The following is a 14,625-nucleotide window of genomic DNA, read 5'->3' as shown; positions in this document are numbered from 1 at the left end:
GCTATCACTAAAAACTCAAACTGCTTTGTAAAACAAGGCATTATCACTATCAGAGAATTTTTCAACCATTCATAAAATATATGATTATATTTACTAATCCATTATTATAAGAAAATTGAAAAATAAATAAATAAAACATACCTTTTTGTGAAGAAAAGTTTGTCACACCATTTGTTCTTTCTCCTTCTTCAGAATAATTCTGTTTTCGAAAAACTTCTTTTTTCTTATTAGACGATTTCTTGCCTGATTTTTTTGTTTCGTGATCATGTGCAACATCATCAAATCCAACCAATTCAATTGTTTCTGACTGGCTAGTTGGTCCGCTACTAAACCATTCTGGTTCAGCTTCTTCTTCAATTCTATCATTCCGACCTGAAAAGTTATAGCGTTTTATTAATTTGCCTAAAATTTATGAAAAAATTAAGCATTTCTATTTTATATTTTTCCAAAAACTATTATTTTATTCTTGTGTATATATTAGTTAGTTTGCACACAATCATTATATTAGGTAATAAAATATTAGCAAATCATGTGAAATTTTTGTTCCCTTATTTATTTATAAGGGTTAGAGACTACTCAGAGTCTAGATTAAGAAAAGGAAGAGGAAAAGAGGGAGGGGGGATAAAAATGAGGATAAGAAAAAGGAGAATTCTCAGTAAGGTACTGAGCAGATACATGAATCAAATCATGGAGAAAAAAAATTACAATATAAATCCTTAGTAGCATTTATAAGCAAATAAAAGAAAACAGTAAAGCCACTAGCTTCCTCTAACAAAATAAAACTGATATAGTCTAAAAAAAAAAAAAAAAAAAAAAATCCTGTTTCTTTCAATTTGTGGAAACAGTAACAAAGAAATGTAAAAATTAAATACAAAGTTTTAAATACAACTCTATGTTGTATTTAATTTTTACATTACAAAAGAAATTTTATTTTATCATTACAAAATCTTAACACCATTAAGTGCTAAATTGTCCAAAATGGCACTTACGAGTCGTTCTTCTATCTCCACGATCATTTATTCGTCCATAACGACTTGAATACCTTCTTCCTTCCTTATCACCATCATCTTGTTCAAATCGTTCCCTCCTATCACTTCCTCTGTTGTTATATCCGTATTCTCTATGTTCACGTTCCCATTCACGTGAATCTCTCTCACGATTGATAATGCGCCCACTTCCAATTTTTCGACTTGTCTCCCGATGTGTAGTGCTTAAATAAAAAATTTAATTATGAAAAATCAAAAGAATTTCCAAAATAATTCTAACAATGTACTTCATAAACATTTAAAGTATTGAAAAAAACTCTGATATAATGTTTATGTCAACATTCATAAAAATATCTTAATATTTCTGATATAAAGAATCATAACATACCGTATTTACTAAAATGTAAGACACTTTTTCAAGTTTTAGTATTTCTAAAAACAGGGTAATCTTAGGTTTGATATAGTACATCGTAATTAATGACATCTAGGGTCTGCATCTTATTCTGTCATGTCATTTTATCTAGTCAATATTCATAATAGTATTTATGAGATCAGGTTAGCCCAATTTCATTAGTCTATTACAGTAATATATTAAGTACTTGGATGAAAATCCCAGAAAAAGTCGCACAGTACACTTTCAAGAAATGTTGCATTGCAGATATTTTAAATGAGACTGAAGAAGGGTGTCCATGGGAAGACATGAGCATTAAATCCAGTGTTGATTCAGAAGAGGTAACACTGATATCATGGAAGACAGTGATATATAATTTACTTTAATGTGCAATAAATACAACAAATTTACATTAAAAGAATCAATTCTGTCAACATAAATTTGTCTCAAGTTGTCTATTTTTCAAGAAAAGTTCATGGATAGGCATGAAGAAATTAAGTTACATCTCAAATCCAACAGCATCTTATATTCAAGCTTATATAATAAATTCAGAAATATTAAAATATGCATCATCTATATGTTTACAAAATGACATGAAAAAATCTATTATTTTTCTCCAAATTAAATCACTGCTTTAAAAAAAGTCATACAGATTCTGAACATTTAATATCCAAGTAAAAATTATTTTGCATTCAAAACTGCATTTATTTCATACACTGACTGTTAGTCCCAGAATAAACCGTTAACAGCACACAACTATGGCTAATTTTAGCCATAGTTGTGTGCTGTTTTTGTTAATCAATAACTTATCTTTACATTTTGATATGTAGAATACAATAGATTCAAGTATCTAAATATGTAAATGAAATAAAAAAACACTCAACTAAGAGATGTTGCTGGCATATACTGTATTTACTTGCATATAAGACAAGCTTTTTATTCATTTTTCACAACTTCAAAAACCTAGGTCGTCCTATATACCTGAGCAAAGTATTCTTTGCATTTTTGCAAAAATTATTGTGAACCGTGTATTTGCACTTTTTACTATGTGCTCACCCTATGGTTTTTAAAGTTTAAAATGTCAGTAATTTTTGTGGGACAATGTGTTCATTTATGTGCATTTGATCTTTTATTTGTGATTAAACAAACCACCATTATTTTTTTCAAAAACGGGAAATTTTTGCATTGACAAAAATTCAACCTAGGGCGTCATGCAACAGAGAAATTTCAACATTTAATAGGTTAATTTCAATGAAAATGCATCATGAAAGATCTTGTGGTCGTGGCTGTGGCCGGCAAAGTTTGAATGATTGTGCTCGAAACCAGATACCAAAGACGATTGTTTAACCAGGGCTGCAGAGTCGGTAAAAAAAAAACACTAGACTCCAACTCCTGATAATTTTAGTAGGCTGACTCCAACTCCTAAAAAATTAAATACCAAGTCATTTTATGGGGGCAGAGGCACTTATAGGGGTACCCTACTCTGAACACTGAAAAGAGCCTGGGGCGTTTACCCAAATACTTTTATAGTTAGTATTTTTAATATTTAACTTACATTAATATTTATTTGTATAAAAAAATTAATTTTTAACAAATATTTAATAAGAGGAGAAAGGGGGTGATAAAAAATTCTACATCTACATATATGCAACAGCATTTGTACTTCAATTTCACTCTTCCAGAAGAGTTAGTCCAACTAAGAAGTGTGCAATCTAGCTACTTCAGCCCCTTGTTCAGAAAAAAAAATATGTACTCTGATTAATTAGTCTGACTCATTCAGAAAAACAGTACTTATTTAGAGCAGGGATAATAAAGGAACAATTCAAAAACATTCAAATTCAATTGGGTCAAAATAATTTAACTACTAAACACAAATACTACAAAGAACACTACAATATAAATAAATAACGACTAACCCGTTACAAAGCTACACATCCACAAGAGCCGAATTATCGGGCTAGAGTTGGCTATAATAAATAAATAAGACAATTTGGCACTAGAGCTCGGCGTTTGGCGCCTAACGCCGAGCTCTAGTGCCAAATTGTCTTATTATATTTATTATAGCCAACTCTAGCCCGATAATTCGGCTCTTGTGGATGTGTAGCTTTGTAACGGGTTAGTCGTTATTTATTTATATTTATACGCCTTGCCGGGGTTGCGATGGCCGGTTGAGTGCCTTGGGAAGACGTGGGCACTTGATGTGTCCCCAGCCGGCATTGTAATGACCGTCGATGGTCGTCGTGTTAGCTTATATATACTGGAGGAGGCGATCGGACCGAAGGTCCGGGTAGCGTAACTGGTAACGTGTCTGCACGGACAGCAGAAGTTGCAGGTTCGAGTCCCGCTTCGGGCCGATTTCTTTTCCTCCAGTTCCAAATTATTAAAATTATTTATTTAATTTAATTATAATTATTAAGTTTAGTAAGAGGTGGCGCCAAACGCCGAGCTCTAGTGCCAAATTGTCTTATTTATTTATTATAGCCAACTCTAGCCCGATAATTCGGCTCTTGTGGATGTGAACACTACATATTTAATAAATTAAATTGATGTATTGATTTTGTATTTAAAATAAATAAATTATATCAAAACACAAAAAGATTTTAAAAAATTAATAAATATATAAATTTTCTTTCATTTAAATAAAAAAACCTAAAGTAAATTTAAAATGCGGGAGTCGGAGTCGACACATTTTTTCCAACTCCGACTCCTCTGGCCAGAAATTCCTGCCAACTCCAACTCCACAGCCCTGTGTTTAACTATACCTACTAATTGGGCTTCAAGTTTCAAATTGCAGACCTATAAATTTCCACTGGCATCTGTCCTTCCTTAATCCCAAGAACAATGTTAAATAAAAGTCGAGACCTGATACGGAAAGCACAGGAGCCAGAGGCTCTAATTAACCCCTATGCAATTTAGAAGGTATCATCTTATCATCTCAAACATTCCATTTTTTCTGTTTCTTTCATTTTATTTTAGTTACTAGCTGTTACCCGTGGCTTCGTTTGCATGGATTTTGCAAGCAAACCCTATTTACATTCAATATTTCAACAACCATAGTAATTGTTATTTAACACCTACCACTGAGAATGATGAGATTTGCTGAGAATCAAACGAACTGTTTTTAATTTCATAAATTTTCTGGAACGTTTACAATCATTCTATAATCGAACCAATATGCAAAAACATATTCAAATTTAAAACGGTTCAAACATTTGGTTAAAAATCAAAATATATAAAAAAATATTTACAACAATGTCTGAAATGTTATCAGTTTAATACCCCTAAGTACTCAATGAAGGTTTCAATGTAAAACGTTTTTGTAATCCAAAAAATTATGGTAGACAGTCTCACAGCAATTCTTGGTTAGAATTATGATTTTTGGATTACATAGACATTTTACATTGAAATCTAACATACAGCAATCCAATTATATTGTACTCAATGAAGACTAAATGTAATTAAAAACAAAACAAATCGCATCTAAAATAGCACAGTAGAAGCCGTTCTTCAGGTTAATGCTCTCCCTCTCTCTCCACGGGGAAATTTCGAAAAATTCCTTCTTAGTGTGCATTTTCATGACGTATCCTAACTGTGTACCAAATTTCACCTCTAGGTTCTGGAACTTTCTAGAAAAAACTGGAACATTCTCATTGAAGTGTCACACATTTTTGAAGTCAACCACTTTCAACCCCCATATTTCCCACACCCTTATAGCTATCGAGACGCAACCACCATAGTGCGCAATGGGAGACTTGGGGCTACTACCACACACAAACATCATTCATGTGCAATGTGTAGTTTTGGCTGCAGAGTGAAATACAGGCACAAACATGTCCATTTATATATATAGATAAATTCTTTTTAGATGTATTGAAGTATTTAAATTATTAGACTGCATTATCATCACATTGCATTGTTGAACCAAAGATGAACTTTCTTTATATGGTGAAGACCTGATGGTCTGTAATGTCAAGTCATTCTCAACAGGGTTCTAAATTCTGTCATTCATCTCATTACTATTTAGAAAATAGTATGTAAAAACTCATATTACTAGTGTGTTCTAACTTGAAAATTGTTTAATATTTTATAAAATATAACTGGAGTATTTAAAAAAAGAAAACAAACAAATCAAAATGGTAATGGCATCTTTAGTTTTAACTTTGTTAGGAAAATTATCAAAGTAATGCTGTTGTGTGTAAACTGGGGATAACGTTTTAAATGTGTATACAAGAAATCCTTCTTAATTCAAACTTGGATACTTTATACTCTTCAAAGACTCCGTTAATTTACACCACAGACTCTTGTACACCTTTTAAACACAGCCGTTTATTGCTATCATTCAAACGTTTTAGGTTATTTTTAATAACCTTTCTCAAGAACCGTTACATTCAAATGCAATCGTAAATTTAAACAAACCTGGATAGGATTTCAAACTTGGATAGTTTGAAATCCTGTTAGTTTGTAACTGTACTGTTTGTCCTGACTGAGGATATAGAGGTTTGTATATTAACCCTTTCCATTCGGAAAATCTTTAACATTAAGTAATCAGGTGGAATTCGTTATGCAGCACATTTTTGCAATTTTTGGGTAATTTTTTAAATTGCAATATTTTGCTTCAATATTGCACTATATTCAATCTGTTTTTTGTGTTTGATTAGAAACATATTACAGTTTACGATTGTTTAATTTTTAGTTTTATACAAGTTTAAAATAATATTCAAATTTGAAGTTTATGATCACAAGAAAAAAAAAATTAATTTACAGAGAATCGCTGAACTTTGTACATCTATTAGGTAGACTCATCAGTCTTCTTTTAAACAAAACAATCCCCATCTCTCTAGCTAGAGCGGGGGAGAAGTTATTGCCATTATTTACACAATGTCTCTAATTACTTAGCAGGGAGAGGAGTCGATTGTTATCGTAAAGCGACAGTTAAAATGTATCATCATATATTTCTGTTCGAAATAGTGAATATTTGATACTTTTTTATATTTTTTCAATGCTTTATACAATAATACTCTAAAATAAGCAATTAGTTAATTTTTTCCTGCGATTATGCAATATCTGGAAGTAATGAGTTTCGCAGTAAATTTTTCAGCTGGAAGCTTTTGATAAGATATCTTCTTGTCAAAATAGAGTCAAATAGCATAAAAACTAGTAGAATTACACTCTAAAATAAAGAATATAGCTATTTTTTAATGTTTGTTTACATTCTGACTTTAATCACGTGGACTGGTTTGTTGCGGGAAAATCCCGACCAGATGGGTCTAAAAAAAACTCATTTGTTGAAGTTGATTCAGCCATAATATAAATTACCAATTAGAGCGTAATAGGCAAAGAAACAAAAATTTTAAAGCCAATTAACAGCAAGAAGATCTTCCATAGACTTACTATAGGGAGGTCGAGCTTTCTGGCAATATTTATTGCTAGATAGTTTTAAAAATATATTTATTCGCTTAAATATTGTCGAATTAGCTAATTTAATGTCTAAGTGCATTAAATTAGTTAATTAGAGCTAAAAAACGATCTAAAAAGCGAATTTATTGCGATTGTTTACATTTTACTTGGAAGGTTGGAGGCGGAGATTTTCACGGCAATTTTTCCCTTTCACAAATGTGTGATTAGTTAAAGTAATGTCAACAAAGACAGAAGATACCCAATAAAACCTTAGAAGGAGTTTCCCTTTGATTGTTTTCAGCCAACTGTGTAGTTAACTGCAAAGATTTACTGTAGAATAGTATGGGATGTATTTACTAAAATATTTATGGACCAGGGGTGGTAACAAAACACTTATTGGCTTAAACAAAGTCATTCAACATGCAGAAGAGCGAATCAAAGCTAAGATCGCTGGAAAACTCGAATATAATGCAAATTAATCGAATTTTTTGATTATTTTTTAATTTACACTGAACGGTGCATTTCGCATTACCGATGAACAAGAAAGTCATGTGATATACACCAATCGGTAGCTAACCGAATGGAAAGGGTTAAGGAATTCTACAGCTACTTTGAAATTCAAAATGAAAATTTTGCTCAAACTATGATGTGTGTATTGTTAGATCAAAGTTCACATGCTTTCATACTATAAGAGAATAATAGACCATAAACAACTCCAATCTAGTCTGCATGGCATTGCTTTTACACATTTTTGGGTGTCACCTTAGCCATCGACTATTCTTTTTCTCATTTCATAGAATATGGCTAGGTTTTAAGGTTGAAAGATTGAGCTACAGCAGATTGAGATATTTGAGAACTCTATGCTACTAGATTTGGATAACTTACTATTTTTTGAGATACTTTAAAAATAATTGGGATACATTTAGAAAATTCTGCTTTACTTTTAAAAAACCTATCTGGCAACCTCAAGTTCTCACTGGACACATGCTGTTTATTTATATTATTAATAATTATTAATTAACAAAAATAGCATTTTGTATATGTAGTCGTATTCCATTTGCTTAATAAATTACATCATCAGTTATGTGGCATTTTACGTACTGTACAGAAATATGTACACCTCTGATAATTCAAAATGCAATAATTTGAAATGTGATTATTTTGTCCCTTGAACTTTAAACTAATAAGGATTTCCTGTAATTATATTAATCATCAAAATTCACTTTACAGCAAAGAAAAAAAAGAGCAAGAGTTTATAGCCCACTAGTGTTATAATTATTGTTCTTTATTAAATAGTTCTGCTGCTTAAAGGTTGTAAATGTGTTTAATTGTTGCTTTATATGCAGTCATCTATTTATTATTATTGAGTTCTGTTTTAATTGTCAGTAAGATTGACTAAAAGCTTATCATAAAAGTTAAGACTGTAAATATATAATTACTAGTTCCTACTAGTAATTATATAATAACATATCAAAGTCAATAATTTTGCTTCTTCAAATGTTTTTGATCTTAAACAAGATCTGCTTCAGATCAACAACCTAAAGCACTTCTTGTTTAAGATTAAAAACATCTGTTGAATTTACATAAAATATTCACAATTGAAAAAGAAACAAGTCTTCATATCCTTCAAATAGTCCAAAATTAATTTTATTTCATATTTATAAAAACTGACTGATATTTTTAATATATAGAAAATATTTTTTGAATTTTTCGTTATTCCATTTTCAACTGTATATTTAAAACAGTCAAAGCTAAATAATTGCTCATTTTAATTAATTTAAAATTCATATTCCTCAATCAAATCATTTAGATATTAATATATAGTGACATTAGCCAAATTGCAGCTTGTAAGCTACAAGTGGCTCTTCTAGATCCTTACTGCAATTCCCATAATACATATATCATATAAAATGCAGTTTCAATAGAGAATGTAACTCATATTTTTGATGTGTGTTATACTACTTCTATTGTGATAAAGTTTGGCCAGCGCTGATATATAAAAAAATTTTATAGAAGTAAGTTATTATTAATGCTTACCTTTCGGTATCTCTGGCATCAGTAGGGCTACTAGAACAGCGACTCAAGGACGAATGCTGTATGACATGGCAACCAGTACCAAAACTTCTTCGCTGTGGACTGAGCACTATGTCATCTCGCTCTTCCTTGACACGTTCTTTTGGATCTGGAATTCGACGTTTATGATTGACTCCAACATCAATTTCCAATCTTTCTTTTTTATATCTTGATTCTTCTGGTTGAAGAGTTTCCTTACTTCTTTTGCTAACAAACCAGCATTCAGGATCCCATTTCCCAGTTGTGCTAAATAAATATATTTTAACATTCATACAATCACAACAACTTATATAAAGAAATATTATTTCAAATTCTCTATCTTCAATATTTTTAAAGCATTATTAAATACTGTTTTTCAAAAACTTCTATTCAAATGGTTCTACAATTTTGTCATTATTTCTGCAATCTCATATTAATCAATATTTGATATTTTCTTGAAGTAGGAAAGTTTGTAAAATCCATTGATAGTAAAATATTAAAAATATTTTCTAAAATATCTAATATTTCAATTTATGCTAAAATGCAATTTGCAGCAGTATCTAGTTTTGATTTATATTCTCTTCAAATTATTCTAAATAATATGTTTTTAGTAATTTCATTTAATGTCTTTCAATAGATCCTCATAATGTCATATGACATCAAGTTAACTGAATAATAAATTAAATGAAAAAACAACACTATTAATCATCAGAAGTAGTAATTTACTAAAAATGATGTTTCTGATCGGGTTAATCAAATTAACATCATCAAGTTAAATATTTTCAGAACCTAATAGGTTTAATTAAAACAAATGAAAAGTTTTTACAACAAATTACAAAGTAAAAACAAACAAAAAAAAACTGAAATGCACAGCCTGTTGTATAAACCTCTCAGCTCTTTCCAGTTAGGGGACTTCTTAAAATAATTTACATGCATCTATTCATAAAAGCTCTGCCTCTTGATACATTTAGTTTTTCTTGTTGGATTCATAAATTTTTCTCTAGTCCTTTTAATTCTATGAGTAGGTCTTGGATAGGACAAATTAACCTCATTCCTTGCCAGTAAATATGTACTTCAGGTACAGAGGCAAAAGCAACTAAATTAGTGACGCTGTTCTTTCAAAAAAAGACACAAAAAAGTGTCAAAACTTAAAATATGTTAGCATATTATAAAATACAAGTAAATCTTGACATATGCAAGTTTTATCTGTAAAATTTTTAAATTGAATAATTTTCAAAAAATATTGAAAAAGCTGAAAAGAACATTAATACATACAGTATTCTCTGGGGTTTCTCAAACAGGATCCCGGTTGTTTTTTTAACCTGGGAAATCCTGCAAATTTCTAAAAGTTCACTTTTTTCTTATTTTGTGTTAAGGTTGAGAAAATTTTGCCAATAGAAAGTATTAATTATACTTTCAGTAATTATATAGTTTAAGGGAATATGAATTTTTTAAATTATGTTATATTAAAAAGAACATACATTTAATAGTCAACACGTACTCGAACCAATTACTGGTGTTGGACGTATTTTTTCATTTTTTCCAATACCAGTAATTGGTTCAAGTATGTGTTGTTTACATCCCCAGTGTTCCATGAATGTAGAAGCTTATGTAATAGTCATTCAGAAAACGCATAACATTTTTCCGGGCGACCCGTATATAAAGTGCTATAAACAGAAGTTCATAGGACTACTTACCGATTGTGCCCCGTTCGAGATACTGTTGCTTAACCCGGGAGGGGTCGCATGACCCATTCTGACCCGCACTTCTTATTTCATGATCAACTGAATCGTTAATAATTAAGTTTTACCAATGTGACTTACAGTAGCTTCCTAAATTTATTGTTATTATCGGAACGTATCGCCGTTACTCAGTTTCTCAGAACGCATTAAGAGATATTGGCTCTTTTGGGTCATGGTGACCCACAGAGACCCTTGACGTCTGCGTAAATTTGTATTATTAATGTAATGTAAATAAAATAAATATAATTTTTTTAAATCATAAAGTGACATACATTTTCTATGATAAAAATAACTTCTATCATCACTAATTGATTCATGTTTTTTTAAATAGTTAAAATTTTTCAGATACTTATAAACATTTTCCCCAAAATTTTACATGTAAATTCGAATGTTAATAAATAATTAACTAAGGCTTACAAACTGAACATATATATTTATTAAATTACTAAACAAAATGAAAAATAATATTTAAAAGAAAAAAGTGAAAAAAGTTGAACGGTTAAGAAAAAAATTAATATCTAAAATGCGGGTCGAGGTGACCCGCAGCGACCTCTATAGGTTGTTGACCTTTGCGACCTCACCCGGGTTAAGCTTGCCATCGTCGTGAAGGTGCATGCTGAATGGTGGATGCACGCGAAGTGTGTCACGTGACTCAATTTAAACGCCACTCAGTCACGTGACTAGGTCTCTGACGTGTTTCCAAGCAGCTTTTAACTGGTATTTGGATATAGAATGTTACAATGTTACGGAAGCGTAACTAGGCAAAGTCATCAAACTGTAGTCTGCGAACTGTTTGAAGTGACACGAGTTAATTGTGTGTTAATAATAAGACGTCGTTTGCTCTATCATGTGATGGTTAAAGTGTACCTAGGTAACCCCTATGGCAGCACTTCCGGAATCTCGATAGCATTTGCGATTTTAGAAATGCAATTTTTTAATTTTTGTGGGCCCGAGGTCGCACGTCCTAACCTAACCTATTCTAATAAATTACCAAATTATTGATAATTTATTAGGGAATAGAATAGGTTAGGTTGTTAGAACGTTTGTCTTCAGGCCCACAAAAATTAAAAAATTGCATTTCTAATTGCAAATGCTATCGAGATTCTGGAAGTGCCGTCACAGGGGTTACCTAGGTACACTTTAATCCACATGATTAGTGCAAAAAGATTGAATTTTTCCACAAGAAGAGCTGCCGAGAAACGCGTCAGACACCTAGTCACATGACTGAGTGACGCTTAAATTGGGTCACATGACATGCTTCACGTGCATCCACCGTCCAGCGTGCACCTCCATGACAATGGCAAGCTTAAGCAATGGCATTTCAAATGGGGCACAATTGGTTAGTAGTCCTATGAATTTTTGTTTATAGCACTTTATATACGAGTCGCCCGGAAAAATGTTATGTGTTTTCTGAATAACTATTAAATATACATTCTTTTTAATATAACATAATTAAAAAAATTCATATTCTCTTAAACTACATAATTACCATACTTTCTATTTGCAGAATTGTCAAAATACATTTGTATTTATTAATTTTAAACCTACTTATTAGTTTTTTTAAATGTTTGCTCATTATGGCATGTCACAAATGGTCAATAATCAATATGTAGCTTATTTGTGGCAGGACTCTGAAAATTCTTTACTTGTCAGAACCTGTAATATCTAGAATAATTGTGCTTATGCTGTCTTAATTTTTAACCATGCCCAGTAGTTTCAATAACTGCATAACGCCAGATTGTTCAAATTGGGCCAGGATACAAATGAGTACAAAGTCTACAAGTATGAAGTTTTTCTGCATGAATCTGATTATTAAAGACAAACAAACGGCTGAATTATTGGGCTAAAAGCTTGATGGTTCTATTAAAGCAGCCAAGGTAGACAAATCAAGAATACTAGGGAGCAAAAGAAGTACTACAACCTCGAAAACAAACTAGAAATCTTCAACGCTACAGATGGAAAAAACATGAAACACCTGTTGTCTCTTAAATGCATTAAACAGGATTACACTCACATCAATTGAATCAGAAAGGGCATTCTCGGTATCAGGACTTTTCATTACTAAAATAAGAATCAGATTGAGTGATGGAAGTATTGACCATCTTTGCTTTTTAAAATCTTATTATAAAAATTTACAGTAATGTTTTGTATTATGTTTTATTTAATAAAAAACAAAAATTACCTTTTAAGTTAGAAGTTTGATCTAAGTTCTTTTTTTTTCCTTTTAATTTTCAACACAATTCAAAAGCACTTTTTTTTTGTTGTATGCAGTTTCCAGTAAAGTTTAATAAAGTTTTTCTATTTGTGAAAATTTCTACGTAATTCAAAGGTAATTTTTAATATACGTGGGTGATTGGTTAATGAAAAAATTGAATAACGAAACTTTTGCAAAAGATTTTTAATAATACCAGATAACGAACACCTCACAAAACAAACACAAGAAGTGACATAAAATAATGAATACCGATTGGTTTTCCCTTGTCTTCAGGCAACAATTTTGAAACTTTTTGGAGCACAGGAAACATTGGCATTGATGCTCAACCTGGTATGTACTGATCGGATAGTATTCCTCCAAACTTTGAAACTCTTCCTTGTAATTCCAGCCTTTTATTTTTCTGACAGAAACGATTCTTTTATAGTATTCACAAGACTATTGGAAGAGCACTTGTTTTGTGTCGATTTTTATTTTCAAAAGGTAAGAGTATAATAGCAAAAGTAGAGAGTGGGCAGAAGATGTCTGATGTTGCTGGGCAGTATGGCTTATACAGGTCTACAGTAGGCTGCAGTTCAATCTTTATCTAAGAAAGATATAGTGTAAGGAGCAAGAAGACTCAAGCAGCTACAAGGAGTAACAAAAATCACATCTGAGAAATAAAGAACATTGAAGAGATCATAATGGAACCTGAAACTGATCTGATGACAGAAGAATGCCAAGAACTCTTGAATGAACACCACGAAACTCAGCGAGGTATGTTTTCTTCTGAAAGAGGATTAATGCCAATATGTGCTATTAAATATCTGTTGAAGTGGGAAGATGTCAGAACAATAGTCTTAAGATGGCATCCAAATCAGGTTGAGGTTAACAGGCATATAGATCTCTACAATTACAATGCTATTAATTACTTTTGAAAAATCCCGAAGAGAGAAAAGCAATAGACATTAGACAGATTCTTTAACCCCCACAAACAGAAAAAACATGACTAATAAAAATGCAAGACTGTGTGTGTATGCATTTTTATTGTTACATATAAGTAAACGTAGTAAGAAAGTATATATTTTTTTTTATTTTTTTGGGTCTCCAGAATTAATTAATCAAATTCCCATAAAAACCTATGGTAAATTGATAATCAGTTAGTGAACAATTTGGATAGCAAACAAAGTCATGGAATAGATTGTGTTCGTTAACCGATCACCCACTGTATATCTTACACAGCATTATTAATATGTATAAACAACATTGCTAAACCCGTTATATTATAAAACTAGACACCAACCAAATGCCAAAACTCTATCGGGCTAGTTTAAGGCTAATTACTAGTGATGTAACGAATATTCGGTTACTACCCGGTATTCGGCCTGTTTTTCACTATTCGGCCGAATAGCGAATATTTAATCACTATTTGACCGAATACTGAATACCTAAAAACAGGAGTAAGAAATAACAAAAACACAGTAAATTAATCATTTTGGTAACTTTTATTAATGCTGAACATTAAACTATAATTATTAAAGTTAATAAGAAATAGCATCTAACTCTAGTATTAAATTATTTCGTAATTAAATAATATTACAGCCTTTACCTAGCCAGATATCTTATGGCATTGATGGCGTGTAGGTTAGAATGTATCGGGCATTAATGTTATTGTTTAAAATATGAAAAAGAAGACTATTTACAAAAATTTTTACATTTTCGAGTCTATCTTTAATCCTTTATACTACTCCAGAGGGGATAAAGGATTAAAGATAGACTCGAAAATGTAAAAATTTTTGTAAATAGTCTTCTTTTTCATATTTTGAAGAATAATATCCTGAGTTAACATTGGAAATTGTTATTGTT

At 31.1% G+C, this 14,625-nt stretch overlaps 1 protein-coding gene across 2 annotated transcripts in view; it reads right to left on the bottom strand.

Annotated features, from left to right (window-relative positions):
• Window positions 1-14,625, bottom strand: part of LOC136974198 (eukaryotic translation initiation factor 4E transporter-like) — a 114,237-nt gene that overhangs the window by 54,027 nt on the left and 45,585 nt on the right. For both annotated transcript variants that reach the window (XM_067269013.1, XM_067269012.1), the window contains exons 4-6: window positions 8,812-9,093; window positions 990-1,210; window positions 142-372 (exon numbers count right to left, since the gene is read on the bottom strand). In XM_067269013.1, the coding sequence (XP_067125114.1) occupies window positions 142-372; window positions 990-1,210; window positions 8,812-9,093 (734 nt within the window). The remainder of the gene's footprint in view (window positions 1-141; window positions 373-989; window positions 1,211-8,811; window positions 9,094-14,625) is intronic.

This window comes from Centruroides vittatus, unplaced genomic scaffold (genome assembly GCF_030686945.1).
Source record: "Centruroides vittatus isolate TY-2023 unplaced genomic scaffold, ASM3068694v2 contig_345, whole genome shotgun sequence".
In the NCBI taxonomy this organism is placed as follows: domain Eukaryota; kingdom Metazoa; phylum Arthropoda; class Arachnida; order Scorpiones; family Buthidae; genus Centruroides; species Centruroides vittatus.
Note: the sequence above shows the minus strand (reverse complement) of the source record. Positions and strands in the feature narration are given on the sequence as shown.